This window comes from Oncorhynchus mykiss, chromosome 1 (genome assembly GCF_013265735.2).
Source record: "Oncorhynchus mykiss isolate Arlee chromosome 1, USDA_OmykA_1.1, whole genome shotgun sequence".
Lineage (NCBI taxonomy): Eukaryota > Metazoa > Chordata > Actinopteri > Salmoniformes > Salmonidae > Oncorhynchus > Oncorhynchus mykiss.
The window spans coordinates 70,501,607-70,527,754 of record NC_048565.1 but is presented as its reverse complement, the minus strand read 5'-3'; the positions used below and the strand labels follow the sequence as shown (position 1 = coordinate 70,527,754).

Genomic DNA, 26,148 nt, shown 5'->3' with positions numbered 1-26,148 from the left:
TGACCTTAATTGCCTACTGTCTGTAAACTGTTAGTGTCTTAACGATCGTTCCACAGGTGCATGTTCATTAATTGTTTATGGTTAATTGAACAAGCATGGGAAACAGTGTTTAAACCCTTTACAATGAAGATTTGTGAAGTTATTTGGATTTTTTGTAATTATTTTTGAAAGACATTGTCCTGAATAAGGGATGTTTCTTTTTTTGCTGAGTTTGTGTGTGTGAGTACGTGCGTGACCCTTTTTGCATGAACTCTTTTGACTAATCACATATGCTGTTGCTACTGTTTATTATCTATCCTGTTGCCTAGTCACTTTACCCCTACCTATATGTACCTATCTACCTCAATTACCTCCTACCCCTACACATCAACTTAGTACTGGTACCCAGTGTAAATAGCCAAGTTATCGTTACTCACTGTGTGTTTATTCCTTCTGTTATTATTTTTCAATATTTTCTGTGTGTCTCAAGTTCTGTCTAGGTTGTGTCTGTCTGGGCTGTGTGTGTGTGTGTGTGTGTGTGTGTGTGTGTGTGTGTGTGTGTGTGTGTGTGTGTGTGTGTGTGTGTGTGTGTGTGTGTGTGTGTGTGTGTGTGTGTGTGTGTGTGTGTGTGTGTGTGTGTGCCAGCCAGTGGCCCAGTTCTGCCCAGTCGACCCAGGAGGCGCCTGTAGGGGTAGAAAAATGTGGCAAGTTGCTGTGAAGGGGAAGCCTATGTACCTACGACTAGATACACACACACACACACGCACGCACACACACACACACACACACACACACACACACACACACACACACAGCCCAGACAGACACAACCTAGACAGAACTTGAGACAGAGCAGTGTGAGGGACACTAAGTGTGACACACACCAAACTATCTCACAGACAGCAACATTATCCAGTACCCTCACCTACTCACAGCACATCAAGGACGTCTTATGCAACGTGGAGATGAATAGGGAGACAACAGAGAGGTAGGGGCAAGAAAGATCCATCCTTTTTCTGGTGTACGTACACTCACTATGCTCCCCCTGCAACTCAGTGGCCTCAACAGGTAGCCTCCTGCATTCACCACCCCCACTGTTTGTGCAGACAGAGCGCAGGGAGGGCTCCGCAAGGCTGCTCTAAATCGGAGTAGCAGATCCCAGACAGAGACTAACCTCCAGACTGACAATAGTTATGAGAGGGGCTGTCGAGTCGGGCTTCCCCCTGCTCGGAGTGGCCGTACTAGGCTTTCTCTGCTGCATGCGAGGGGGTCAGACCCAGGATGACTCGGGCTCTGGGAGGATCCCAGGCACCATGCCTCCCCACCTCATCTTCATCCTGGCGGATGACCAGGGCTATGGGGACGTGGGCTACCATGGCTCGGACATCCACACTCCGGTCCTGGACCAGCTGGCTGGAGAAGGGGTGAAGCTGGAGAACTACTATGTCCAGCCGATCTGCTCACCCTCACGAAGCCAGCTTATGACCGGGCGGTGAGTAATGTACTTAAGAGTACTGCACTGGCTTATTAGGCCTATCTAGTATTATCCGGAATGATCTAATTCCTCTCACACTTCTATGCATTCCTATAACCTTTCTTCTAAATAGAGAAGTGATCTGTCAACACATTGCATTTTGTTGTGAATAGACATGTACGGTATGCGTTTAGAACAAATGTGTGAAGGTGGTGATGTTGATCTCTGTCAATAAATGGGAGGGATGTCTCACTGGTTCTGGGAATCTTTCCCTTTGTGGTTTGGGAAATTACATAATCTTGGCTTCGCCCTGACCTCCACTCCACTTCCCGTTTCTTCCAGGTACCAGATTCACACGGGCCTCCAGCATTCTATCATCCGGGCACGCCAGCCGCTGTGCCTGCCCCCGGATGCGCCCACCCTGGCTGAGCGGCTGCAGGAAGCGGGCTACAGCACCCACATGGTAGGAAAGTGGCACCTGGGCTTCTGCCGGCCGGGCTGCCTGCCCACGGGCCGCGGCTTCCAGAGCTTCCTGGGCTCCCTGACTGGCAGCGGTGACCACTTCTCCTACCAGAGCTGTGACCAGGCTGAGGCCTGCGGCTTCGACCTGCACGATGGGGAGAGACCAGCCTGGGAGATGAGCGGTAACTACTCCACAACGCTCTACATAGAGAGGTGAGGCCAGGTCTTACACACATCTGGTGATATTTATGAGAAGGAGCTTATCTAGTAGTAAACACTATTGTTCATGTTGGAAACGGAATGAAGAGGTTTTTAGAGTGATTTGCATTTGATTAGAATTGTGAGGTTGTAGAGTCAGAGGTTTGGACACTACGGAATCTATGTATTTTACATAATGTCTCAGTTACTGTATATAAAGATGTAACCCAGACCTGGTTGCCTCATCTTTCTGTCCAGGGTTAAGAAGATCCTGAGAGCCCATGACCCCCGGAAGCCCCTCTTCCTGTACTTGGCCCTCCAGGCAGTCCACACACCCCTCCAGGCACCAAACCACTTTCTGCAACGCTACAGTGCCCTGGACAACCGCCCGCGACGACTCTACGCAGCCATGGTGAGCTGTGTTGACGAGGGTGTGGGGGCGCTGGTGCAGGAGCTGAGGACTCGTGGCCTCTACCAGAACTCTGTCCTGGTCTACTCCTCAGACAACGGGGGCCAGCCCCTCTCTGGGGGCTGCAACTGGCCCCTGCGTGGGGGGAAGGGCACGTACTGGGAGGGGGGAGTACGGGCGGTGGGTTTCGTCCACAGCCCACTCCTGAAGAGGAAAGGAACAGTGAGCAAGGCACTGATCCATGTTTCTGACTGGTACCCAACCCTGCTGTCTCTGGCGGGGGCACCGGAGAAGGACAGAGGCCAGCTGGACGGCCATAATGTGTGGGGGGCCATCAGCCAGGGGCTGCCTTGCCCCCGCACCGAGATCCTGTTCAACATCGACCCGGTATCCCGACGGCCTGGGGAGGCAGACTCCAGGACCCTGGCCCTTAACGGCTTTGGCATCTGGGACACGGCATTGCGGGCGGCAATTCGGGCCGGGGACTGGAAGTTGCTGACGGGAAATGTGGGTGATGGGGACTGGGTGCCCCCTCAGACCCTGCCCGGGGGGCCCCATCAGTGGCAGGGCATGGAGAAACGTCAGGACCAGAGGGGGAAGTCTGTGTGGCTTTTCAACATCACCGCTGACCCTTATGAGAGGTCCGACCTAGCCGATGCAAGGCCTGAGGTGGTCAAAATACTGCTGGCCAGGCTGGCCGAGTATAACCAGACGGCTGTGCCGCCCCGAAACCCCCCCGATGACCACATGGCGGACCCCCAGCTCCATGGGGGGGTGTGGACACCATGGCTGGGTGAGCAAGGCAGCGAGGGGCCAGAGGGCAGCGGGGAGGGAGGGAAAGGGAAGGCAAAGAGTAGTAAAATGAGGCACTGTAAGGTGTGCAAACTGAAAGCCCTTTTTAAGAAGGTGGGCTCCCGGATGCAGAGGTCCTCTCTCTTCTTTTAGTCCACAGAGGGAGGGAATGAGCACGTGGATGTACAGGCAGGACTGACCGGCCTACATGAGACTGGATCTTAGTCACTGGCTGTCCCCTGGCCACTAAGTAGGGTGACTTTGTGCAACTGTGAGATTGATGTTGAGAGTGATGTTTTGATGTCTCATCTGCCCATGAACAGAAGGACACGATCAGAATGACACTCGGACACCCAGAGAGATATTTCCTTCATTTGTTGTTTTGTTATTTGTACGTGGTGATAGAATGGACCTTCTAGGCTACACACTGCTTATCAAATACTTCTCTGTTCCCAAACCAACTCTAAACAACACCTCACTGCATCAACATTCTAAAGTGAGTACTGGCCAGCATAAGCTAAGCCAGAGATACTGTGGCTGTTGTGCTCTCCAGTGCTGTTACAGTACAGTACACCTATAATTTAAGCCATGTTCCAGACATATGTAGCTCATACTGTAAGTAAGTGTGATATGCCAGCTGGCAAATCCCAGACTGTGAAATAATGCAGATGTAACTGGATCCGACTGGATCAGGGTGACACAGGTTTGGACATGCAACAATACAGAAGCCAGATCAGATCAGATGTGAAGCTTGCATCTCTTGACTGTGAGCCATTTGTGTAGAAACGAATGTGTGTGATTATTCATGTACTGGAGATAATGTAGGCTATGTTCAGCAATCCTGCAGCAATCCCACGCACAGGACAGAGAAACACTCTTTATTTCTCATTTCCATCAGTATGACGGAGCGTGCACCAAGCTGCCTACTACTTCCCTGCCTCCTCCTCTCTAGCCAAGTCTCACCCTTCCCTCTTGTCCTCTCTCCCCATCTTTCACTAATTTCATCTACTTCTCTCTTGCTCCTTGCCTCTTTCCCACAGCAGTAGGAAACGTTTCTTCATCCTCCTCCTCCTCTCTCTTCGTCATCTTCTTCTCGTCTTCTTCCTCCTCAATCTTTCTCGTTTCATTCAGAGATCAGGTCAGTTCACAAGTGATAGGGAGGATGAATATGTTTGTGAGAAATGAGAACAGATATGCAGAGTTACGTAAACAGCAAGGAGGAGGAAGGGGGAGGAGGAAGGCTCCCTAGGGGGGCAGCAAGGCCATTTGAAGCATTCCTTGTCTTATCTGTATTCTCCTCATTTGTGAAGATGAACATGTCATAACATACCAGTATGTGCCTATGTATAATTTGATGCTAACCAAAATGTGTTCTGCCTTTTGCTGCTTTCCATTTATAAATACTATTTGACAGAATGTGTGGGCGGTTTGTCACTTGTGTTGAGCTTCTGTGTGTATGTGTTTATGTGCATGTGTGTGTGTGTGTGTGTGTGTGTGTGTGCACACATTCCATGTAGATACATGCATAGTACTATCCTTGCAGCCAAAATACTGAAATTGGAATCTGGGAATGAGTTGAGCCACTTAGAGGCCCAGTCAGTCTGTGTCAAAAGGCACATAGCGAGTTATTTCCTGTGAAGTGACACAGTGGGTCCTGCAGGAATGAGGAACTGACAGAACCTATAAATCGCTGAAGTGTCCAGAAGGCCAGCTGGGAGGAAGTGACCTGTAATGAGCTCACAGCGACAATGGCAGATGAAACAGTCTGATATGTTCAGAGTTGGGCTCTCGGCCTTCAAATACCTCTAGCGTGTTGAGTCAACAGGAAAGAAAGGGTTGTTGCCCTGGAGTGAAGTCGTGTGTAGTACACATGAAGATCGTGTGGATAGTAGATACATACTGTAATATAAACACACTGAAACACAGTTAAATGGTCACTCTTTAAAACTGTGTGATGACAATGAATGGGCAGAAACACATTGACAGTGTCCATTGGTCAAGGGTCACCTATTAACCCTTGGAATTGCTCTGATGTACTTTTAATGGGTCATTAGAAGAATCCTATGGTGTTGTAATCCACAGAGACAGCCAGTAGTGATATTCGATAGCTGCGAGGAAAAAGGGAAGGAACAGCTTTGTGCAGATACCCCCATGTCTTCTGTTGGTGTTTCACCATCTGATTGCCGATAATGCCTTGCTTCCTTTCGTTGTGGTGAAAGACAGACCGACTCAGACACAGCATAGCATACTTCATGTATTGTTTTTCGTTGGTGATAACAATGTCATGCTCAGCCTTACTCTGTGTAGATAGAGTGATAACAAACAGGCATTTGGAAAGAAGTGCAGAATTGAGTACAGTCCTTTTTACTTTCCTCTGAAAGAGAGAGTTGTGAAGCGGTAAGTGTTATAATTGGTATACAGTACCTTAGGTGAAGGCATATCAAAAGGTCCCATGATCAAATCCCTGAGCTGACGAGGTAAAAATCTGTTGTTCTGCCCCTGAACAAGGCAGTTAACTCACTGTTCCTAGGCTGTCATTGAAAATAACTGACTTGCTTAGTTAAATGAAGGTAAATGAAATGGGTTACATTCAGGAGATGTCAAAGGGCACTGAATCGGACACTGTTTTTCCATATTAGGCAGATGCCTTCCTTCACCCATGATACATACAGCTTTTCTTTGGCAGAGGGGAAAGTGGCTAACAGCGCAACTCCCCCTCCTCCATCTCTCCTCCTCCATCTCTCCTCTTCCCTCTCCTCTTCCCTCTCTCCTCCTCCATCTCTCCTCTTCCCTCTCTCCTCCTCCCTCTCCTCTTCCCTCTCTCCTCCTCCATCTCTCCTCTTCCCTCTCTCCTCTTCCCTCTCTCCTCCTCCCTCTCCTCTTCCCTCTCTCCTCTTCCCTCTCTCCTCCTCCCTCTCCTCTTCCCTCTCTCCTCCTCCCTCTCTCCTCTTCCCTCTCTCCTCCTCCATCTCTCCTCTTCCCTCTCTCCTCCTCCCTCTCTCCTCTTCCCTCTCTCCTCCTCCATCTCTCCTCTTCCCTCTCTCCTCCTCCCTCTCCTCTTCCCTCTCTCCTCCTCCATCTCTCCTCTTCCCTCTCTCCTCCTCCCTCTCCTCTTCCATCTCTCCTCCTCCCTCTCCTCTTCCCTCTCTCCTCCTCCATCTCTCCTCTTCCCTCTCTCCTCCTCCCTCTCCTCTTCCATCTCTCCTCCTCCCTCTCCTCTTCCATCTCTCCTCCTCCATCTCTCCTCTTCCCTCTCTCCTCCTCCCTCTCCTCTTCCCTCTCTCCTCCTCCCTCTCTCCTCTTCCCTCTCTCCTCTTCCCTCTCTCCTCCTCCCTCTCCTCTTCCCTCTCTCCTCCTCCCTTTCTCCTCCTCCCTCTCTCCTCCTCCCTCTCTCCTCTTCCCTCTCTCCTCCTCCCTCTCTCCTCTTCCCTCTCTCCTCTTCCCTCTCTCCTCTTCCCTCTCTCCTCCTCCCTCTCTCCTCCTCCCTCTCTCCTCCTCCCTCTCCTCCTCCCCCCTCTCTCCTCCTCCCTCTCTCCTCTTCCCTCTCTCCTCTTCCCTCTCTCCTCCTCCCTCTCTTCTCTTCCCTCTCTCCTCCTCCCTCTCTCCTCTTCCCTCTCTCATCCTCCCTCTCTCCTCCCAGGATCTGACATCCCACTGTTACCACCCACCACTCAACCCAGCACACCGCCTGCTGAAGTCTCGTCCGACAGGAACATCACAGAAAATGCTGCAATTAATATTGAGGCACCTCTGCACCGCTCTAATTAGGCTTTCATATCAGTCTGCCTCCCTGTAATTACAGAAGAAGCCAGAGCTCCTGTGTTCACCGCAAACACTCTGTAATCACTGGCACTCTCCCTCCACAATGCTGCCTGCCTGTAAAAGGCATGCCCAGTACAGAAACAAAGCATTGCGTCAGTGAGAGAAATGCACTCACAAACAGGCACATATTAACACTATATCTCTCAACAACAAAAAACATACAAACACTGATTGCTTAACACACACTGACAAATAAAGATACAGTGCCTTCGGGAAAGTAAAAAAAAAAAAAAAACAGAAATACCTTACTTCAGACCCTTTGCTATGAGACTCGAAATCAAGCTCAGGTGCGTCCTGTTTCCATTGATCATCCTTGAGTTGTTTCTACAACTTGATTAGTCCACGTGTGGTAAATTCAATTGATTAGACAGGATTTGAAAAGGCACACACCTAAGGTCCCAATCAGGAATCAAGGGAAGAACCAGATGCAGACACGTTGAATAAACAATTGTTTAATAGTCCAAGGGGCAGACAAGAGACAGGTCAAGGCAGGCAGGGGTCAATAATCCAGAGATGGGGCAAGGGTACCAGTCGGCAGGCAGGCACAGGGTCAGGCAGGAAGGTACAAAGACGGGACAGGCGAGGGTCAAAACCAGGATGGCGAGAAAAAGAGAGGCTGGGAAAAACAGGAACTGACAGGACAAACACTGGTAAGCTGGACAAACAAGACGAACTGGCAACAGACAAACAGAGAACACCGGTATAAATACACAGGGGATAATGGGGAAGATGGGCGACACCTGGAGGAGGATGGAGACAATCACAAAGACAGGTGAAACAGATCAGGGCGTGACAGTCCCACAGTTGACAGTGCATGTCAAAGCAAAAACTAAGCCATGAGGTCGAAGGAATTGTCCGTAGCGCTCCGAAACAGGATTGTGTCGAAGCACAGATCTGGGGAAGGGTACCACAAAATGTCTGCAGCATTGAAGGTCCCCAAGAACACAGTGGCCTCCATCATTCTTAAATGGAAGAAGTTTAGAACCACCAAGACTCTTCCTAGAGCTGGCTTCCCGGCCAAACAGAGCAATCTGGGGTAAGGGAGATGACCAAGAACCCAATGGTCACTCTGAGAGAACTCCAGAGTTCCTCTGTGGAGATGGGAGAACCTTCCAGAAGGACAACCATCTCTGCAGCACTCCACCAATCAGGCCTTTATGGTAGAGTGGCCAGACGGAAGACACTCCTCAGTTAAAGGCACATGACATCCCGCTTGAAGTTTGCCAAAAGACACCTAAAGGACTCCAACCATGAGAAACACAATTCTCTGGTCTGATGAAACCAAGATTGAACTCTTTGGTTTGAATGCCAACCGTCACGTTGTCACAACTTCTGCCGAAGTCAACTCCTCTCCTTGTTCGGGCGGCGTTCGACATGGCCGGCTTTCTAGCCATCGCCGCTCCATTTTTCATGTATCCATTTGATTTTCATTCCGCAATCAATCTGCATGTATTTATTCCTCTGTTCCCCATCATGTCTTTGTGTAAGATTGTTTGTGTTACGTGTGTATTGTTGACGCGTCAGACTGGATTGTTTTTTCTGTGTTATTTTTCACGAAGAGGTTTATTGTTAAACGTAATCCTTGTGACTGTTTTGCGCGTTTTGCACTTTTGCCTAAATAGAGTGTGCGCCTGTTCACAAATCTCTGCTCTCCTGCACCTGACTTCGCTACCAGTACGCACACATTCTGACACATGTCTGGAGGAAACCTGGCACCATCCCTACGGTGAAGCATGGTGGTGGCAGCATCATGCTGTGGGAATGTTTTTCAGCAGCAGGGACTGGGAGACTAGTCAGGATCGAGGGAAAGATGAGCAAAGTACAGCGAGATCCTTGACGAAAACCTACTCCAGAGTGGGACAAGTCTCTGAATGTCCTTGAGGTGCCCAGCCAGAATCCGGACTTCAAATCAAATCAAATCAAATTTTATTTGTCACATACACATGGTTAGCAGATGTTAATGCGAGTGTAGCGAAATGCTTGTGCTTCTAGTTCCGACAATGCAGTAATAACAAGTAATCTAACTAACAATTCCAAAACTACTGTCTTGTACACAGTGTAAGGGGATAAAGAATATGTACATAAGGATATTTGAATGAGTGATGGTACAGAGCAGCATAGGCAAGATACAGTAGATGGTATCGAGTACAGTATGTACAAATGAGATGAGTATGTAAACAAAGTGGCATAGTTTAAAGTGGCTAGTGATACATGTATTACATAAGGATACAGTCGATGATATAGAGTACAGTATATACGTATGCATATGAGATGAATAATGTAGGGTCTTGAACCAGATCGAACATCTCTGGAGAGACCTGAAAATATTTGTGCAGTGAAGCTCCCCATCCAATCTGACAGAGGTTGAGAGGATCTGCAGAAAAGAATGGGAGAAACTCCCCAAATACAGGTGTGCCAAGCTTGTTTTGTCATAAACAAGAAGACATGAGGCTATAATCGCTGCCAAAGGTGCTTCAACAAAGCACTGATTAAAGGGTCTGAATACTTACAGTACCATTCAAAAGTTTGGACACATCTACTCTTTCAAGGTTTTTTCTTAATGTTTTACTATTTTCCACATTGTAAAATAATAGTGAAGACACCAAAACTATTAACAAACACACATTAAATTATGTAGAAACCAAAAAAAAATAATATGGACTTGGTCTTTTACCAAATAGGGCTATCTTCTGTATACCACCCCTACCTTGTCACAACACAACTGACTGCTCAAATGCATTAAGAAGGAAAGAAATTTCACAAATGAACTTTTAACAAAGCACACCTGTTAATTTAAATGCATTCCAGGTGACTACCTCATGAACCTGGTTGAGAGAATGCCAAGAGTGTGCAAAGCTGTCATCAAGGAAATGGGTGGCTACTTTGAAGAATCTCAAATATAAAACATATTTTGATTTGTTTAAAACTTTTTTGTTACTACATAATTCCATATGTGTTATTTCATAGTTTTGATGTGTTCACTATTATTCTACAATGTAAACGTTTTTAAAAAATAAAGAAAACCCCTTGAATGAGAAGGTGTATCCAAACTTATGACTGGCACTGTACGTAAATGTGATATTTCTGTTTTGAATTTTATATAAATGTGAAAAAAATTCTAAAAACCTGTTTTTGCTTTGTCATTATGGGGTATTGTGTGTAGATGGAGGGGAAAATCAATTTTAGAATAAGGCTGTAATGTACCAAAATCTGGAAAAAGTCAAGGGGTCTGAATACCTCCATAATGCACTGTAATTTCTCTGAACAGACATTGTTGTACAGAAGCACAGCTGTATACAAAAACACTTGCAGAGCATTCTGTCTGTCTGTCTGTCTGTCTGTCTGTCTGTCTGTCTCTCTCTCTCTACAGTTGCACGCATGTGTGCACAGACATGCTGTGAACAAGTCCTATTAACACTCTTCATAATAAAATCATTAAAGCTAAGATAAACCTTTACAGCGAGCATGATATTACATAACAGGCATAATTCAATTCAGTCTTTTAAAAATGATGCTCCAACAACCTACAGTTAACGTGGCAATACTAACTTTTTGGGCAACCCTACCAAATTCACATAGAAATGTGAGTTATAGAGCTATCATTCTACTTGAAAGCTAGTCTAAGACCTGGTAGATATGTTCTATGTGCATTATTTATTTGCTTCCCATTCTTAAGTTTTGTTTTTGCTTCTTTTACTTTCGGTTTTGTACACCAGCTTCAACCAGCTGAAACAACAATATTTTTGGTTATGCAAAATATTTTTCACAGGGGTTTAGATGGTACAATGATTCTCTACACTATACTATCTTATTTTGTCACAAAATCTGAAATTAGGCAAACTATTAGAGTTTTAGTAACCAGGAAATGGTGGAGCGATTTCTGCATAGTGCAACTTTTAATACTACGCTAAGACAAAAACAACAATTCATTTTTTCAATTTGCTCAACCTATAACCCCAGAGGGACAAGACACAGATTTCTCTTTCACAGCAGCAGCTCTCTGGTTTATGGGCGCGTTATGATGGAGACAGTAGCACAGATAATGAATGCTACAGTAGGCAGCTCTTCCAGACTCCTGGAGAGATGGGAGTCACATATCCCTTGGGTGAATATGGAAGCTGGGGGAGGCCGGTGGCAGCTGGACACAGGGAGGGCATGCTGATGATGAAGACCATGCTCTCAGCTTTTGAATCCTTGCCCATTCTCTACTTATCGGCTGTGCTCTACACACGTATGTCAGGAGATGGTAGAGGAGCTCCATCCCACAGCTTACAGTATAGTCAGGGCAAACAGAGGAAGATGCTGAAAGGCCATCAGTAGGAACATGGTGCAGGACAGGAGGAAATGTGTGGTTGGGTGTGAAGGTGACATGCAAAGACAGCGTTGCGATCTGAAAGGAAGGTTGAGCCTTAGAGTGGCCTGGGAATCAGACGTTCTGAGAGACAGGGCAGACATGAATTTGCTCGAATTGAATCGAACTGTATTTGTCACATGCTTCGTAAACAACAGGTGTAGATTAACAGCGAAATGCTTACTTAAGGGGCCTTCCCAACAACACAAAACATGGAAATACACAATGAGTAACGATACCTTGGCTATATACGCGGGGTACCAGTTCCAAGTTGATGTGCAGGGGTACAAAGTTGTTGGGGTAGATATCTACATATAGGTAGAGATAAAGTGACTAGGCAACAGGATAAATAACAAACAGTGACAGCAGTGTAGGTGAGGAGTCAAAAGAGATTATTGCAAAAAAGGTTGGTTAATTATTTAGCTAACTATTTAGCGGTCTTATAGCTTGAGGGTAGAAGCTATTCAGGGTCCTGTTGGTTCCAGACTTGGTGCATCAGTCTATGACTTCGATGGCTGGAATCTTTGCAAATGTTTAGGGTCTTCCTCTGACACCTCTTGGTATCGAGGTTCTGGATGGCAGGGAGCTCGGCCCCAGTGATGTACTGGGCCGTACGCACTACCCTCTGTAGCGCCTTGCGGTCAGATGCCAAGCAGTGCCATACCAAGTGGTGATGTAGCTAGTCAAAATGCTCTCAATGGTGCAGCTGTAGACATTTTTGAGGATCTGAGGACCCATGACAAATCTAGTCCACGATCAGCGTAGTCCACGATCAGCTCCTTTGTCTTGTTGACATTGAGGGAGAGGTTGTCGTCCTGGCACAACACTTCCAGATCTCTGACCTCCTCCCTGTTGGCTGCCCCATTGTCGTCAGTGATCAGACCTACCAGCCTTGTGTTGTCTGCAAAATGATGGTGTTGGAGTCATGCGCGGCCACGCAGCCATGGGTGAACAGGGAGCACAAGAAGGGACTAAGCACGCACCCCTATGGGGCCCCTGTGTTGAGGGTCAGTGTGGTGGATGTGTTGTTGCCTACCCTCACCACCTGGGGGCGGTACGTCAGGAAGTCCAGGATCCAGTTGCTGTGGGAGGTGTTTAATCCCAGGGTCCTTAGCTTAGTGATGAGCTTGGAGGGCACAATGGTGTTGAACGCTGAGCTGTAGTCAATGAACAGCATTCTCATGTAGGTGTTCCTTTTGCCCAGGTGGGAAAGGGCAGTGTGGAGTGCAATAGAGATTGCGTCCTCTTTGGATCTGTTGGGGCGGTATGTGAATTGGAGTGGTTCCAGGGTGTCTGGAATGATGGTGTTGATGTGAGCCATGACCAGCATTTTCATGGCTACAGAGGTGAGTGCTACGGGGTGATAGTCATTTAGACAGGTTACCTTGGTGTTCTTGGGCACAGGGACTATGGTGGTCTGTTTGAAACATGTCAGTGAAGACACTTTCCAGATGGTCAGCGCATGTTCTGAGTACGGTCCTGGTAATCCGTCCGGCCTTGCGGCTTTATGAATGTTAACCTGTTTAAAGGTCTTACTCACATCGGCTACGGAGAGCGTGATCACACAGTTGTCTGGAACAGCTGGTAGTCTCGTGCATAGTTCAGTGTTGCTATCCTCGAAGCATGCGTAGAGTTTATTTAGCTTGTTTGGTAGGCTCCCATCACTGGACAGCTTGCGGCTGTGTTTCCCTTTGTAATCCGTGATAGTTTGCAAGCCCTGCCACATCCAACGAACGTCAGAGCTGGTGTAGTAGGATTCGATGTTGGTCCTTTATTGACACTTTGCCTGTTTGATAGTTCGTCGAAGGGCGTAGCGGGATGTCTTATAAGCGTCCGGATTAGTGTCCTGCTCATTGAAAGCGGCAACTCTAAGCCTTTAGCTCAGTGCAGATGTTGCCTGTAATCCATGGCTTCTGGTTGGGATATGTACCACAGGAGGCTGCTGAGGGGAGGATGGCTCATAATAATGGCAGGAATTGAGTGAATGGAATGGTTTCAAACACATGGAAACGTCCTGTGGTACGTACAGTCACTGTAGGGACAATGTTGTTGATGCACTTATTAATGAAGCTGGTGACTGATGTGGTAAACTCTTCAATGCCATCGGATGAATCCCGGAACATATTCCAGTCTATGCTAGTGAAACAGTCCTGTAACTTAGCATCCACTTCAGTGGACCACTTCCGTATTGAGCGAGTCACTGGTACTTCCTGATTGAGCTTTGTTTTGTCTTTGTTTTTATGCAGGAATCAGGAGGATAGAGTTATATTCAGATTTGCCAAATGGAGGGTGAGGTCGAGCTCTGTATGCGTCTCTGTGTGTGGAGTAAAGGGGATCTAGAGGTTTTTTTGCCTCTAATTGCACAGGTGACATGCTGGTAAAAAATAGTGTAAAAGGATTGCAGTTTTCAAGCATTAAATTCACCAGACACTAGGAGCGCCGCCTCTGGGTGAGCATTTTCTTGTTCGCTTATAGCCCTATATAGCATGTTGAGTGCTGTCTTAGTGCCAGCATCGGTTTGTGGTGGTAAATGGACCGCTACAAAAAATATAGATGAAAACTCTCTTGGTAAATAGTGTGGTCTACAGCTTATCATGAGGTATTCTAACTCAGGTGAGAAGAACCTCGAGACTTCCTTATATTAGAGATCATGCCCCAGTTATTTTTAACAAAGAGACACACACCACCTCATCTGAGCTTCTCCGACGCAGTCGTTCTGTCCAGCCGATGTATAGAAAAACCAGCTAGATTTATATTTACCATGTCCTTGTTCAGTCACGACTCTGAGAAGCATAGGATATTACAGTTCTTCAGAGCATTTTGATAAGGTAGTCTCAAACAGAGCTCATCCAGTTTATTCTCCCGTGACTGCACGTTTTCCAATAGAACAGAGGGAAGAGGCGATTTATCCACTCTCCAACATAGTCTCATCAGGTATCCCGCACCCCGGACTCTATAGCGTCATCTCCTTCTTCGAGTGTCGGGGATTTGGGTCTGGTTGCAATAATCAATATGTATTTTGCCTCTGACTCATTGAAGTAGAAGTCCTCGTCCAAATGGAGGTTAGGGATAGCTGTTCTGATGTCCAAAAGCTATTTTCGGTCATAGGAAACAATGGTGGAAACATCATGTACCAAAAAATTAAGATCAGCGCAAATAAATACACAAAATAGCACAATTGGGCAGGAACCCGTAAAAAGGGTGTCATTCCCTCCAGCGCCGTTTATATGCGTGCTTTTTTCAAGATGTGTTTGATTGTGATCAAATCAATTTCAATGCAGGGCATGTCAGTGTTACTCCTGATAGATCCATTTCAACCTACAACATCAACAAAAATCAGTCAAGGCCTACTGGAAGGCCTAGTCACTTCATACTATGATTTTCCAGATAAATATCTTAATAGTAGGCACAGGCCTATCTTTACAGTATATTTACAGTTCAAATGCATATACTGACAAATATGGGAAATCTGCAACACTTACATTTAGATTGTAATTTAATGTGATCGCTCATTTTGGGCTGCCATATCTTTTCACTTTACCTCTTGCCTTCCCTTGTAGGATAATGCCGTCCATTTGAGATGATCTGGGGTCAGTTTAACTTTATAATACCTAAAGGATTTATGCAAAGGAAGCTGATCCTAGATCAGTAGCGCTCGAGACCAGGGATCTCGCGTTGCTAGCCTTTTTCCTCTACCACAGCCATCACCACCAGGGCTACTACCAAAGATGGTGGATAAATGAAGACAGTTCACTCAAGCCGTTTACCATTGAAAAATATTGTCAGTTCTCTGTTCCCAAAGACACCAAGCGCGACAGCAGCTGGCTGTTCTGTGTAGTGTAGTTGAAGGTAATTTAACCAGAAAAAATGAGGGAGTGGGGTGTCTCGCTTCCTCTTCCGTCTCTGCTACTATCGCTCTCCTCCGCCTTCTCCCCTGGTTAATGCTAATTTAGATCCTTGGGACGTCCCTTCCCTAAGCCCTGAACCCTAACCCTGACTTTACCCCATACCCTTACCCTCATCTTGACCATAACCCTTACCTACCTCTAAACTTAACATTAACCCCTACCTTAACCGTTTTAAATGTAAACTTAAATTGGGTGACGTCAGAGTTCAGAGTCCTCCCAAGGATCCCGTTTAGACATCTTAGTTTTTTAGTATCTCCCTTTGAGTTTACGAGATCTCCCCCCGAATCCTGAGCGAGGCAGTCACCGAAACGAGAGGCGATACCCTCCTGCACAACATGGCTACAATTGTAACCTCGACCAGATTTACAGACGAATATCAGCTGTACGAGGAGCTCGGAAAGTAAGCTACATTAACACTATATAGTCCTATTTAACCTTTTCCTGTACTGCTTTGTAGACTATCATTGTGCATGTCTAGTCCACTGTTGACAAGACAGGTTGTCAAAAACAGGGAAGGCACCCCCCCCCCCCCCGGGTCGTTAATTAAGCCAGTTTTATAGTCGAACAACATTTTATTATAATATATCTTGAGCTAGTACCGAATGGCTTGAGCATGCATGCGATTTGTACCGAATTTACCGTGGCTGTGTTTATAGATATGTAGCGGATTATATATATATAGTGTTGATTTATTTGAAGGCAGGACTTTCTCGTATAAATCATTTTAAAGACCCCCGAACCCTCTCCTCGTATCTATTTATTATAATTTCACTTTTCAGTATTATTTTGTAATTGGTAGTGAGCCACGCAGGAAGGAATGCTGCTCCATTTGTGTAACGATATACAGCTATAACTATGTCATCCACATCGAAAATGTATCCACTGTGTTTCATTCTGTGCATTGTAACAAATAATTGCTACACACAAACCACCAAGTAGACAAATACTGTGTAACCCGTCTGCGTTATTTTTTGCAGTTAGCAGTGGCAATGGTGTACGTCCAACCACCTATAAGCATTTTTTCCGGTTTCAAGTATGCATGATGACATCATAATATAGACAGACTTTTGATAGGCTTACTACACAATTCAGATAGCCTACAGTAGACTTTTCGTTATTTTCTCATGCTTTGGTTTATTTAAGCCACAAGGCACGAGGGGTTGTGGTATATGGCCAATATACCGCGGCTAATGTATGTTCTCTGCCTTTCGCTACATGCACTATAGCATCTGCTAAACACGTGTATGTGACCAATAACATTTAATTTGGTTTGATTTGATTTGCTAAACTGGTTACCAACGTAATTAGAGCAGTAAAAATACATGTTTTTTCATACCCGCGGTATCACGGTTGTCAGTCAGCATTCAGGGCTCGAACCACCCAGTTTATAATCTCAGATAGCGCACGTTTCTTTGCACAGTAGTTCATGTGTAGGCTTATGACTCAGCCCTTCCTCATTACAATTTGCTCTGAGCTGACTTTCACGCACAAGGAGCGAGTAAGGGCTCCCGAGTGGCGCAGCGGTCTAAGGCACTGCATCTCAGTGTTCGAGGTGTCACTACAGACCCTGGTTTGATTCCAGGCTGTATCACAACTGGCTGTGATTGGAAGTCCCATAGGGCAGCACATAATTGGCCAGCATCATCCGGGTTAGGGTTTGGCCGGGTTTGGCCGGGGTAGGCCGTCACTGTAAATAAGAATGTGTCATAATGTGTGGAAATGTGTTACCTCTGGTTCGTTCAGCCCTTCCTATGGGGGAAATTAATTGGGTTTTGTGATAAACAATTAAAATAAAGTCTGAGGTTAACACAGGCTTAGGAGGTCTTATACATTTTGTACTATGAGATATTATTAGTCACTTAACATGACTGTTTTGATTACATAATTGCTTCAAAATTCACAAAAAGTGACAGCTGATTAAAATTATATCAGAACAAAACGTATAAAATCTCCCAAACCTGTGTTTACCACAGACCTTATTTTCAGTGTTTATCCCCCAAAAAACGACGAAACCCCATTAGTTTCTCCATAGGCTTTGGCCAATGAGCCATGATGGAGTGAGTGCCTACAAAAATACGCCATTACTATTGCTCTCTATCACATGATACATCATTTTATTATCACATGCCAAACAACAGTTATCATCATGCACTGCTTTGTTTAGCCTTTTTGCACCTGTGTACCACAGTGATGGGCTATTAGTTGATTAGTTGTAACCTAGTCATATTGCAACGTTTCTCATTTAAAACATGTAGGGGAGAGTGGGGTCAATTGTAACACTAATTTGACCTTCTACCATTTTCTTTATTACTCAGAGATGGATTGAACTAGACACAGTACTGATTTTGGTGGGTTGTATTTTGTTTGCGGTAGTGAGAGTTGTGACTTGAGCTCATGTAGCTGTTTTGTTTATTCATTTGTCTCGCTACAGGGGCGCCTTCTCCGTTGTCCGGCGATGCGTTAAAAAGTCCAACGGCCAGGAATTTGCTGCTAAAATTATCAACACGAAAAAACTCTCAGCAAGAGGTAAGACAAAGGGGAAATATTACACCACTTACTATGTTGAGTGCATTGATGCCTGTGGCATTGTTTTGACTTATCAGATATAGTCCAATAGGAGATCGACACTGGAGGTAGTTTTCTCATTGTTAGTTTATTCAATTACCCATGTGCACATGAAAGCTCTTGATCCATTAAATATCTAGTTCAAGCAACATAATACAGTTACAGTTTAGGTTAACATTACATACATAAACTTGTCAAAGGGTGTTTGCCAAGTTGCATAGTGTAGGCAAGTGCAGCATATTTTTGGGAGCTCCTTGTTCAATGAGATAAACAGAAGCATTCATCTCATGATGTTCCTGTCCAGCGGGACATATTGTTGCTGTGCCTGCCTACCCGCGACACAGTAGCTCAGCCATTGTGTCTGTGTGTGGTGCATTCGTTTATGCTCTACTCCTGCCCTCAGAAACCAAGTGTGTATGTGAATGTAGACTGCCAGAGGCCTTTTAGAAGCATCTGGAGCACCTTTGTGCTGTTTAGTCATAGCTGAAGTCACAATTCTACTCTTTGCTGCTCACATTTTCTTCACAGAAATCTGGACCATACATAAAGTAATAAGTGACCTTTAAGAGGCTTCACCTCTTATCACAAAACGATTTAGTCAAGGAACGGGATAATTTAATCCATAATTAAGGGTTGACTGTAAATTCACGTCCTTATGCAATTTTGGTGAATTTCAGTTTATGTTACGCCTCTCACAATGTCTCCCCCTTTCCACCTTGTGAGATCTCCTGATCAGAGACATGGGGTCCAGGCAGAAAAACACGTCCTCTTGGCCGGAGGAGACTGTCACATCTGCTCTAATCAAGCCTTGGCCAGGAGGACTGCGTGGAGATACTCAGACGTGGCCAATCTGCCACTGCTACAGCAGCAGAGACAAAAAGCTATGGATCTATTTCGGGACACTACTAATACTTGTGCGTTTGGGTATCGAGTGGGCCCATCTCTTGTTTGCTCCTGACATTGTGATGGAGATGTTAATTCGATTTTTTTTGGGCTGTTCTGTCTATGTTACTGCGCGCATTAGTGCATAAATTGCAATGACTAAGGTTACTGAAACTCCAAATAACTACGCCATGCTTGTTAGACTGTAATTACACTGCAATCCCATGTTTGCGTCATCAATTTTTCGGGGGCATTGTTGTCGAAGCCCTTGCTTGCGTCAAGCCCGGCTGCCAGTAAATGACTCCAAGAAGAAATCTTCCTGAAGCACAGTCTTACTGTAGCTGTGCTGACTGGGTATTGACCTATTAAACCAAGCAGTCTTCAACTAAAAGTCTTAATAATTTCTCAACAGTGGCCACACTGTTGCAGATAATGGCTTCCCTGCCATGACTTGAGAGGGCTTTAGCTATGGCGATGGAGAGGGAGTGGAGGTTGTTTGATTATTATGAGAATTACAGAGGCCAGGTCTGGGTGTGAGATTGTGCATCCTCTGGGGATGCCAGCTGAATTACAATAGGCCCCACTTTCCCCTCTGCAACGGTCTCAACGGATAGGCCAGTAAACAAAGAATTTCTTTAAAATTGCCTTTAAAAAAACAACTGGTAATTAGATCTGCTGTGTTTCAGCTGCGTCTGGCAGAGATCCCGTCAAGTAACCTGGCAACTGGGTTCTTGAAACTGTTCATCACGTTGAATAGCACGGAATGAGAGGAACGCTCCAGTCCTATTGAGCTGAATAAAGGAGAAGAGAGGAGGGCCAAGTTAAGTCAGATCCCCTTGCCGCGCTTTTCTCCCTACAGCTCCTCATGCCCACTGCCCCATTCTTATGTCTCTGCGTGCAGTTTGAAGGAAGTTTAAGGAAGTTTTGCGATCCATTGTTAACTAGCATTCATGCAAATACTGGAAGCCTATGGGATCAGCTAGCTGATTGCGCTAACCCTAGCTGATCCCAGATTCTTCCAGTCCTTCCGCTAATGCTAGTTAGCAATTGCTTGTGATACTACCGTCAACCTCCCTCAAACTGCACGCAGAGACATAAAAATAGTATCCATGAGTTCATCTGACACTGGGAAAGTAGATAAATTGTCACAATATCCCTTTAATCAGAGCTGAAGGCCCTGGACATGCCAATGTGTTTTACAGAAACAGAAGTTGTAATAATTTCCCTCAGATCTACCATCCATCTAGACATGGGGCAGATCCTCCACTGCCAGCAACGCTTTATTTATGCATAAGATTAACTAGGGAGAAAGACGGAACAATCTAGAGAAGACAAACAAGCTTAGGCTGCTGTTATTAGCTGACAGTGTGTGTGTGTGTGTGTGTGTGTGTGTGTGTGTGTGTGTGTGTGTGCGTGTGCGCGCACGTGCGTGTGCATCTACTGTAGGTTGGACTGCGAGGTAACAACAGTATACCTCTCCCTCAGCTGTCCTCTTCCAGGCTATTTGATTGCGACAGTCTACCAGAGCTGCTGTCAAATGTCAATACTTCAACTCTTAATCCAAACCATGTGAAATGCGGCCCAGCCGATGAGTGTTTGAAGTGTCAGCTGAGGTGCTGGATGTCAACCCTCTCACACACACCCCTTTATACAACACTTTTTAAAATATTTTTTTTTACATAAGTACATATTGGTTGGTTTAATACACAGTGCATCTTTTGCATAATGCACTATTTCAGGCCATCAACTCTCATGTCTGTAAGATTATGTCATTGTATGTTTCTGAGGCTGAGCTGCCCAGGCCAGTAGGACTGGGCGTATATTGAATGTGGTCTGTCATATTAAGGCTTTTGACAGTCAGTAACATCTCATCCACACACTTTCTTAAACACACACACACACACACACACACACACACACACACACACACACACACACACACACACACACACACACACACACACACACACACACACACACACTCGCACGCACGCACACACACACACACACACACACACAAACACACACACACACACACACACACACACACACACACACACACACACACTCGGTGTCATAAAAAATTCAGTTTGTCCTATTCACCAGGGCAGTACTGCCACGTTTATCAGGCCTCCGCCAATCGACCTCCAGCAAGCAGCGCAGAGGAAGCCTTCCCTGATAACACGCCTGCCTGGGCCACGATACGGCAGTTGATCTGGGAGAGGAGGACACTGAGGGAGAGGAAGAGAGAGAGATCGAGAGAGAGAGAGATGGGGAGAGAGCAAGAGAAAGAGGGAGGGAGGGAGAGAGATTGGGAGGAGGGAAAGAGAGAGAGAGAGACAGGGAGAGAGAGAGAGAGAGAGAGAGAGAAAGAGCGAAAGAGACACTGTGAATTTTTTATGACACCAAGCCCTGTGTGTGTGTGTGTGTTTAAGAGAGAGTATGTGGGTGCAGGGTTTGGATCAGGGTAGATGTGGGATGAAATATCATAACATAACCATAATGCCCCCTCATACAGCCAATTCCCCTTCTTATTTTGTGGGGCATAAACACAGGCCAATTAGTGGGGAGCAAGAGTGTGTTTTCACTGGATGGCAGCAGTGGGGGGAGGTGTGGGTGTGTGCATGTGTGTGTGTGTGTGTGTGTGTGTGTGTGTGTGTGTGTGTGTGTGTGTGTGTGTGTGTGTGTGTGTGTGTGTGTGTGTGTGTGTGTGTGTGTGTGTGTGTGTGTGTGTGTGTGTGTGTCACTAACCACTTATGTGTGGATGTGTATTTCTGGGGCTTCTCTCTCACGCCTGAATGGCAAAGGCCTTTTTCCAGTCTTCTGTCCTGTTTTCTCTCTCAGTCTGTCCTTAATAGACCTTCCTCTCCCAGGCATCTTGTGTGCTGGGTGATTATTGTGATTCAAGAGATATCATTAGGTGTATGCATAAGGAAAGTCCCTATTTGCACATATTTAGCATTGTTAGGACATGGTTCTGTGGAACTACTGTATGATACCAGTATCATTATACTCAGAGGTATCGTGGCAAGGGAACAAAACATGAGGCAGATTACATTTCCTGAGGAAAACAGTCCTAATGTTGGAAACAAACAGCCTTATGTTGTCACCCAGAATCACATGTTTATTTTCCAAGCTATATAACTCAATATTTTACATACTGTAGGTTTTTTTAAAGGACCAAAAGTGTATTGTGCAAAGCTGTCATCAAGGCAAAGGGTGGCTACTTTGAAGAATCTCAAATTTTAAATATATTTTGATTTGTTTAACACTTTTTTGGTTACTACATGATTCCATATGTGTTATTTCATAGTTTTGATGTCTTCACTAGTATTCTACAATGTAGAAAATAGTAAAAAATAAAGAAAAACCCTTGAATGAATAGGTGTTTCCAAACATTTGATTGGTAGTGTACATGGGCTCCGATATGATACAGGAACAATATTTTTAGTTTGAAACGATACGGTGCGATTTGATTAGTGGAACGAATCAATGCGATTTGGTTCGATATGATTCAATGCACTAACAATTATTGCATGAACACATTCATTTTCATTTCTAAATGAATATCTGATATAGATGGAGCTGTCTGAGGTGACTTTTCTGAGCTGAGTGGCCCTGGTGTGTGTGTGTGTGTGTGTTGTATGAATGAATGAATGATTTCTCCTTACTCGGTCGGGCTTTGACCACTGGTATCATATAAGCACAAATACGACATGGAGAATGCATAGAATTGCAGGAAATTTGCTTAAAAACAGCAAAACAAATAGCTTTAAAACTGCAACATTTTCTCTCCGCCAACAAGAGGGATGTGAACAGGTCCGGGTCACATGGTTTGCGAAGTGGGGGGTTGTTACTATGGCGATAAATTACATTATCCATCCGGACATTTGCCACCTAGGAAATTTGTATGACCGGACCTTCTGAAATAGTACTTGATGTAATTTGTGAGCTGAGCAATAGGGCAGACTGAGCATCTAAATGCTCATCACCCACTGATTAACTCTGTCATGTAGTAGATTATAATATTTTGCGCTAGGAGTATGTCAATATTTATCTTTCGAAATGAGATATGACATACAGTACATAGCCAGTCTTGGAACTCCCTCTCCCGGATCCGGGAGAATTGTCATCAACTGACACTAATTAGCATAACGCAACAGACTAAAAATATTACTAGAAAATATTCATATTCATGAAATCACAAGTGAAATATATTGAAACACAGCTCAGACTTTTGTTAATCACCCTGTCATCTCAGATTTTGAAATTATGCTTTACAGCCAAAACAAGACAAGCATTTGTGTAAGTTTATCGGTAGCCTAGCATAGCATTATGCCTAGCTAGCAGCAGGCAGCTTGGTCACGAAAATCAGAAAAGCAATCAAATTAAATTGTTTACCTTTGATGAGCTTCGGATGTTTTCACTCATGAGACTCCCAGTTCGACAGCAAATGTTCATTTTGTCCCATAAAGATTATTTTTATAGCTGAAACACCTCCGTTTGTACTTCACGTTTGGTTGAGAAATCCACCGGAAACTGCGGTCACGACAACGCCGAAAAATATTCAAAATTAGATCCAGAATATCGACAGAAACATGGCAAACGTTTTTTATAATCAATCCTCAAGGTGTTTTTCAAATATCTATTTGATAATATATCAACCGGGACAGGTGGCTTCTTAGTAGGAAAGAGAGAAACAATGGCGCATTTGTCTTTTACGCACAAAACACTCTGAGAGCCTCCAGCTGACCACTGACGCAATGTTGTCGTTCAGGCTCATTTTTCAAAATGAAAAGCCTGAAACTATGTATTGTGACACTAGACACATTAGGGAAGCCATAGAAAAAGGAATCTGGTTGATATCTCATTCACTGCTCAATAGGGACGCATAGGAACGCAGAGCTTTCTAAATAAGAGTCCCTTCCTGATTGGATTTTTCTCAGGCTTTCGCCTGCAATATCAGTTCTGTTATACTCACAGACAATATTTTTACAGTTTTGGAAACTTTAGAGTGTTTTCTATTCCAAGCTGTCATATTCTAGCATCTTGTCCTGACAAAATAGCCTGTTTACTTTGGGAACGTTATTTTTCCAAAAATGAAAATAGTGCCCCCTAGTTTCAAGAGGTTATTCATATAACACCGTTTTGGATTCCACCCCTGTCTCAAAAGCAAATGGTTTGACCGTTTGGAACTTTATGAAGGAGAACTGTTCTCTTCTCCCGGCTCGCAAAAATTATTGCAGTCCTAAGTGAAATTACACCTTTACCCAGTTCAACCTGGTAATCATAAGCCCCAGTCAGCAGTTAGATGTGCAATCAGCAAGATGTGAGTCAAATCAAATCAAATCAAATTTTATTTGTCACATACACATGGTTAGCAGATGTTAATGCGAGTGTAGCGAAATGCTTGTGCTTCTAGTTCCGACAATGCAGTAATAACCAACAAGTAATCTAACTAACAATTCCAAAACTACTGTCTTATACACAGTGTAAGGGGATAAAGAATATGTACATAAGGATATATGAATGAGTGATGGTACAGAGCAGCATAGGCAAGATACAGTAGATGGTATCGAGTACAGTATATACATATGAGATGAGTGTGTAAACAAAGTGGCACAGTTAAAGTGGCTAGTGGTACATGTATTACATAAGGATACAGTCGATGATATAGAGTACAGTATATACGTATGCATATGAGATGAATAATGTAGGGTAAGTAACATTATATAAGGTAGCATTGTGTAAAGTGGCTAGTGATATATTTACATCGTTTCCCATCAATTCCCATTATTAAAGTGGCTGGAGTTGAGTCAGTGTCAGTGTGTTGGCAGCAGCCACTCAATGTTAGTGGTGGCTGTTTAACGGTCTGATGGCCTTGAGATAGAATCTGTTTTTCAGTCTCTCGGTCCCAGCTTTGATGCACCTGTACTGACCTCGCCTTCTGGATGATAGCGGGGTGAACAGGCAGTGGCTCGGGTGGTTGTTGTCCTTGATGATCTTTATGGCCTTCCTGTAACATCGGGTGGTGTAGGTGTCCTGGAGGGCAGGTAGTTTGCCCCCGGTGATGCGTTGTGCAGACCGCACTACCCTCTGGAGAGCCTTACGGTTGAGGGCGGAGCAGTTGCCGTACCAGGCGGTGATACAGCCCGCCAGGATGCTCTCGATTGTGCATCTGTAGAAGTTTGTGAGTGCTTTTGGTGACAAGCCAAATTTCTTCAGCCTCCTGAGGTTGAAGAGGCGCTGCTGCGCCTTCTTCACAATGCTGTCTGTGTGAGTGGACCAATTCAGTTTGTCTGCGATGTGTATGACGAGGAACTTAAAACTTGCTACCCTCTCCACTACTGTTCCATCGATGTGGATAGGGGGGTGTTCCCTCTGCTGTTTCCTGAAGTCCACAATCATCTCCTTAGTTTTGTTGACGTTGAGTGTGAGGTTATTTTCCTGACACCACACTCCGAGGGCCCTCACCTCCTCCCTGTAGGCCGTCTCGTCGTTGTTGGTAATCAAGCCTACCACTGTTGTGTCGTCCACAAACTTGATGATTGAGTTGGAGACGTGCGTGGCCACGCAGTCGTGGGTGAACAGGGAGTACAGGAGAGGGCTCAGAACGCACCCTTGTGGGGCCCCAGTGTTGAGGATCAGCGGGGAGGAGATGTTGTTGCCTACCCTCACAACCTGGGGGCGGCCCGTCAGGAAGTCCAGTACCCAGTTGCACAGGGCGGGGTCGAGACCCAGGGTCTCGAGCTTGATGACGAGCTTGGAGGGTACTATGGTGTTGAATGCCGAGCTGTAGTCAATGAACAGCATTCTCACATAGGTATTCCTCTTGTCCAGATGGGTTAGGGCAGTGTGCAGTGTGGTTGAGATTGCATCGTCTGTGGACCTATTTGGGCGGTAAGCAAATTGGAGTGGGTCTAGGGTGTCAGGTAGGATGGAGGTGATATGGTCCTTGACTAGTCTCTCAAAGCACTTCATGATGACGGAAGTGAGTGCTACGGGGCGGTAGTGGTGGCCAACAATGGTGGCCCTCTTGAAGCATGTGGGAACAGCAGACTGGTATAGGGATTGATTGAATATGTCCGTAAACACACCGGCTAGCTGGTCTGCGCATGCTCTGAGGGCGCGGCTGGGGATGCCGTCTGGGCCTGCAGCCTTGCGAGGGTTAACACGTTTAAATGTCTTACTCACCTCGGCTGCAGTGAAGGAGAGACCGCATGTTTTCGTTGCAGGCCGTGTCAGTGGCACTGTATTGTCCTCAAAGCGGGCAAAAAAGTTATTTAGTCTGCCTGGGAGCAAGACA

The 26,148-nt window shown here is 45.4% G+C and overlaps 2 protein-coding genes across 28 annotated transcripts in view; both read left to right on the top strand.

Annotated features, from left to right (window-relative positions):
• Positions 1–821: 821 nt before the first annotated feature.
• si:dkey-174i8.1 (arylsulfatase I) lies at positions 822–4,845 on the top strand. Its single transcript, XM_036984474.1, has 3 exons — positions 822–1,471; positions 1,796–2,128; positions 2,372–4,845. Exons 1-3 carry the CDS (start codon positions 1,173–1,175, stop codon positions 3,465–3,467), a joined length of 1,728 nt encoding a protein of 575 aa, XP_036840369.1. The 5' UTR covers positions 822–1,172; the 3' UTR covers positions 3,468–4,845.
• A 10,636-nt stretch (positions 4,846–15,481) lies between these two features.
• camk2g2 (calcium/calmodulin-dependent protein kinase (CaM kinase) II gamma 2) overlaps positions 15,482–26,148 on the top strand; it is a 106,934-nt gene continuing 96,267 nt past the window's right edge. For 8 of the 27 annotated variants that reach the window (XM_036984439.1, XM_036984373.1, XM_036984450.1 and 5 more), the window contains exons 1-2: positions 15,487–15,795; positions 17,827–17,921. In XM_036984439.1, coding sequence (XP_036840334.1) covers positions 15,731–15,795; positions 17,827–17,921 — 160 coding nt within the window. In that variant the 5' untranslated portion in view covers positions 15,487–15,730. Of the gene's footprint in view, positions 15,796–17,826; positions 17,922–26,148 lie in introns of all 27 variants that reach the window. The other 19 variants (XM_036984398.1, XM_036984404.1, XM_036984379.1 and 16 more) reach the window with 7 other exon arrangements.

Excerpts from the sequence above, each read along its gene's own strand:
- si:dkey-174i8.1 (XM_036984474.1), top strand. The coding sequence starts at position 1,173 with ATGAGAGGGGCTGTCGAGTCGGGCTTCCCCCTGCTCGGAGTGGCCGTA. Across the intron at positions 1,472-1,795 it reads AGCCAGCTTATGACCGGGCG|GTACCAGATTCACACGGGCC; the intron begins GTGAGTAATGTA and ends CGTTTCTTCCAG. Across the intron at positions 2,129-2,371 it reads ACAACGCTCTACATAGAGAG|GGTTAAGAAGATCCTGAGAG; the intron begins GTGAGGCCAGGT and ends CTTTCTGTCCAG.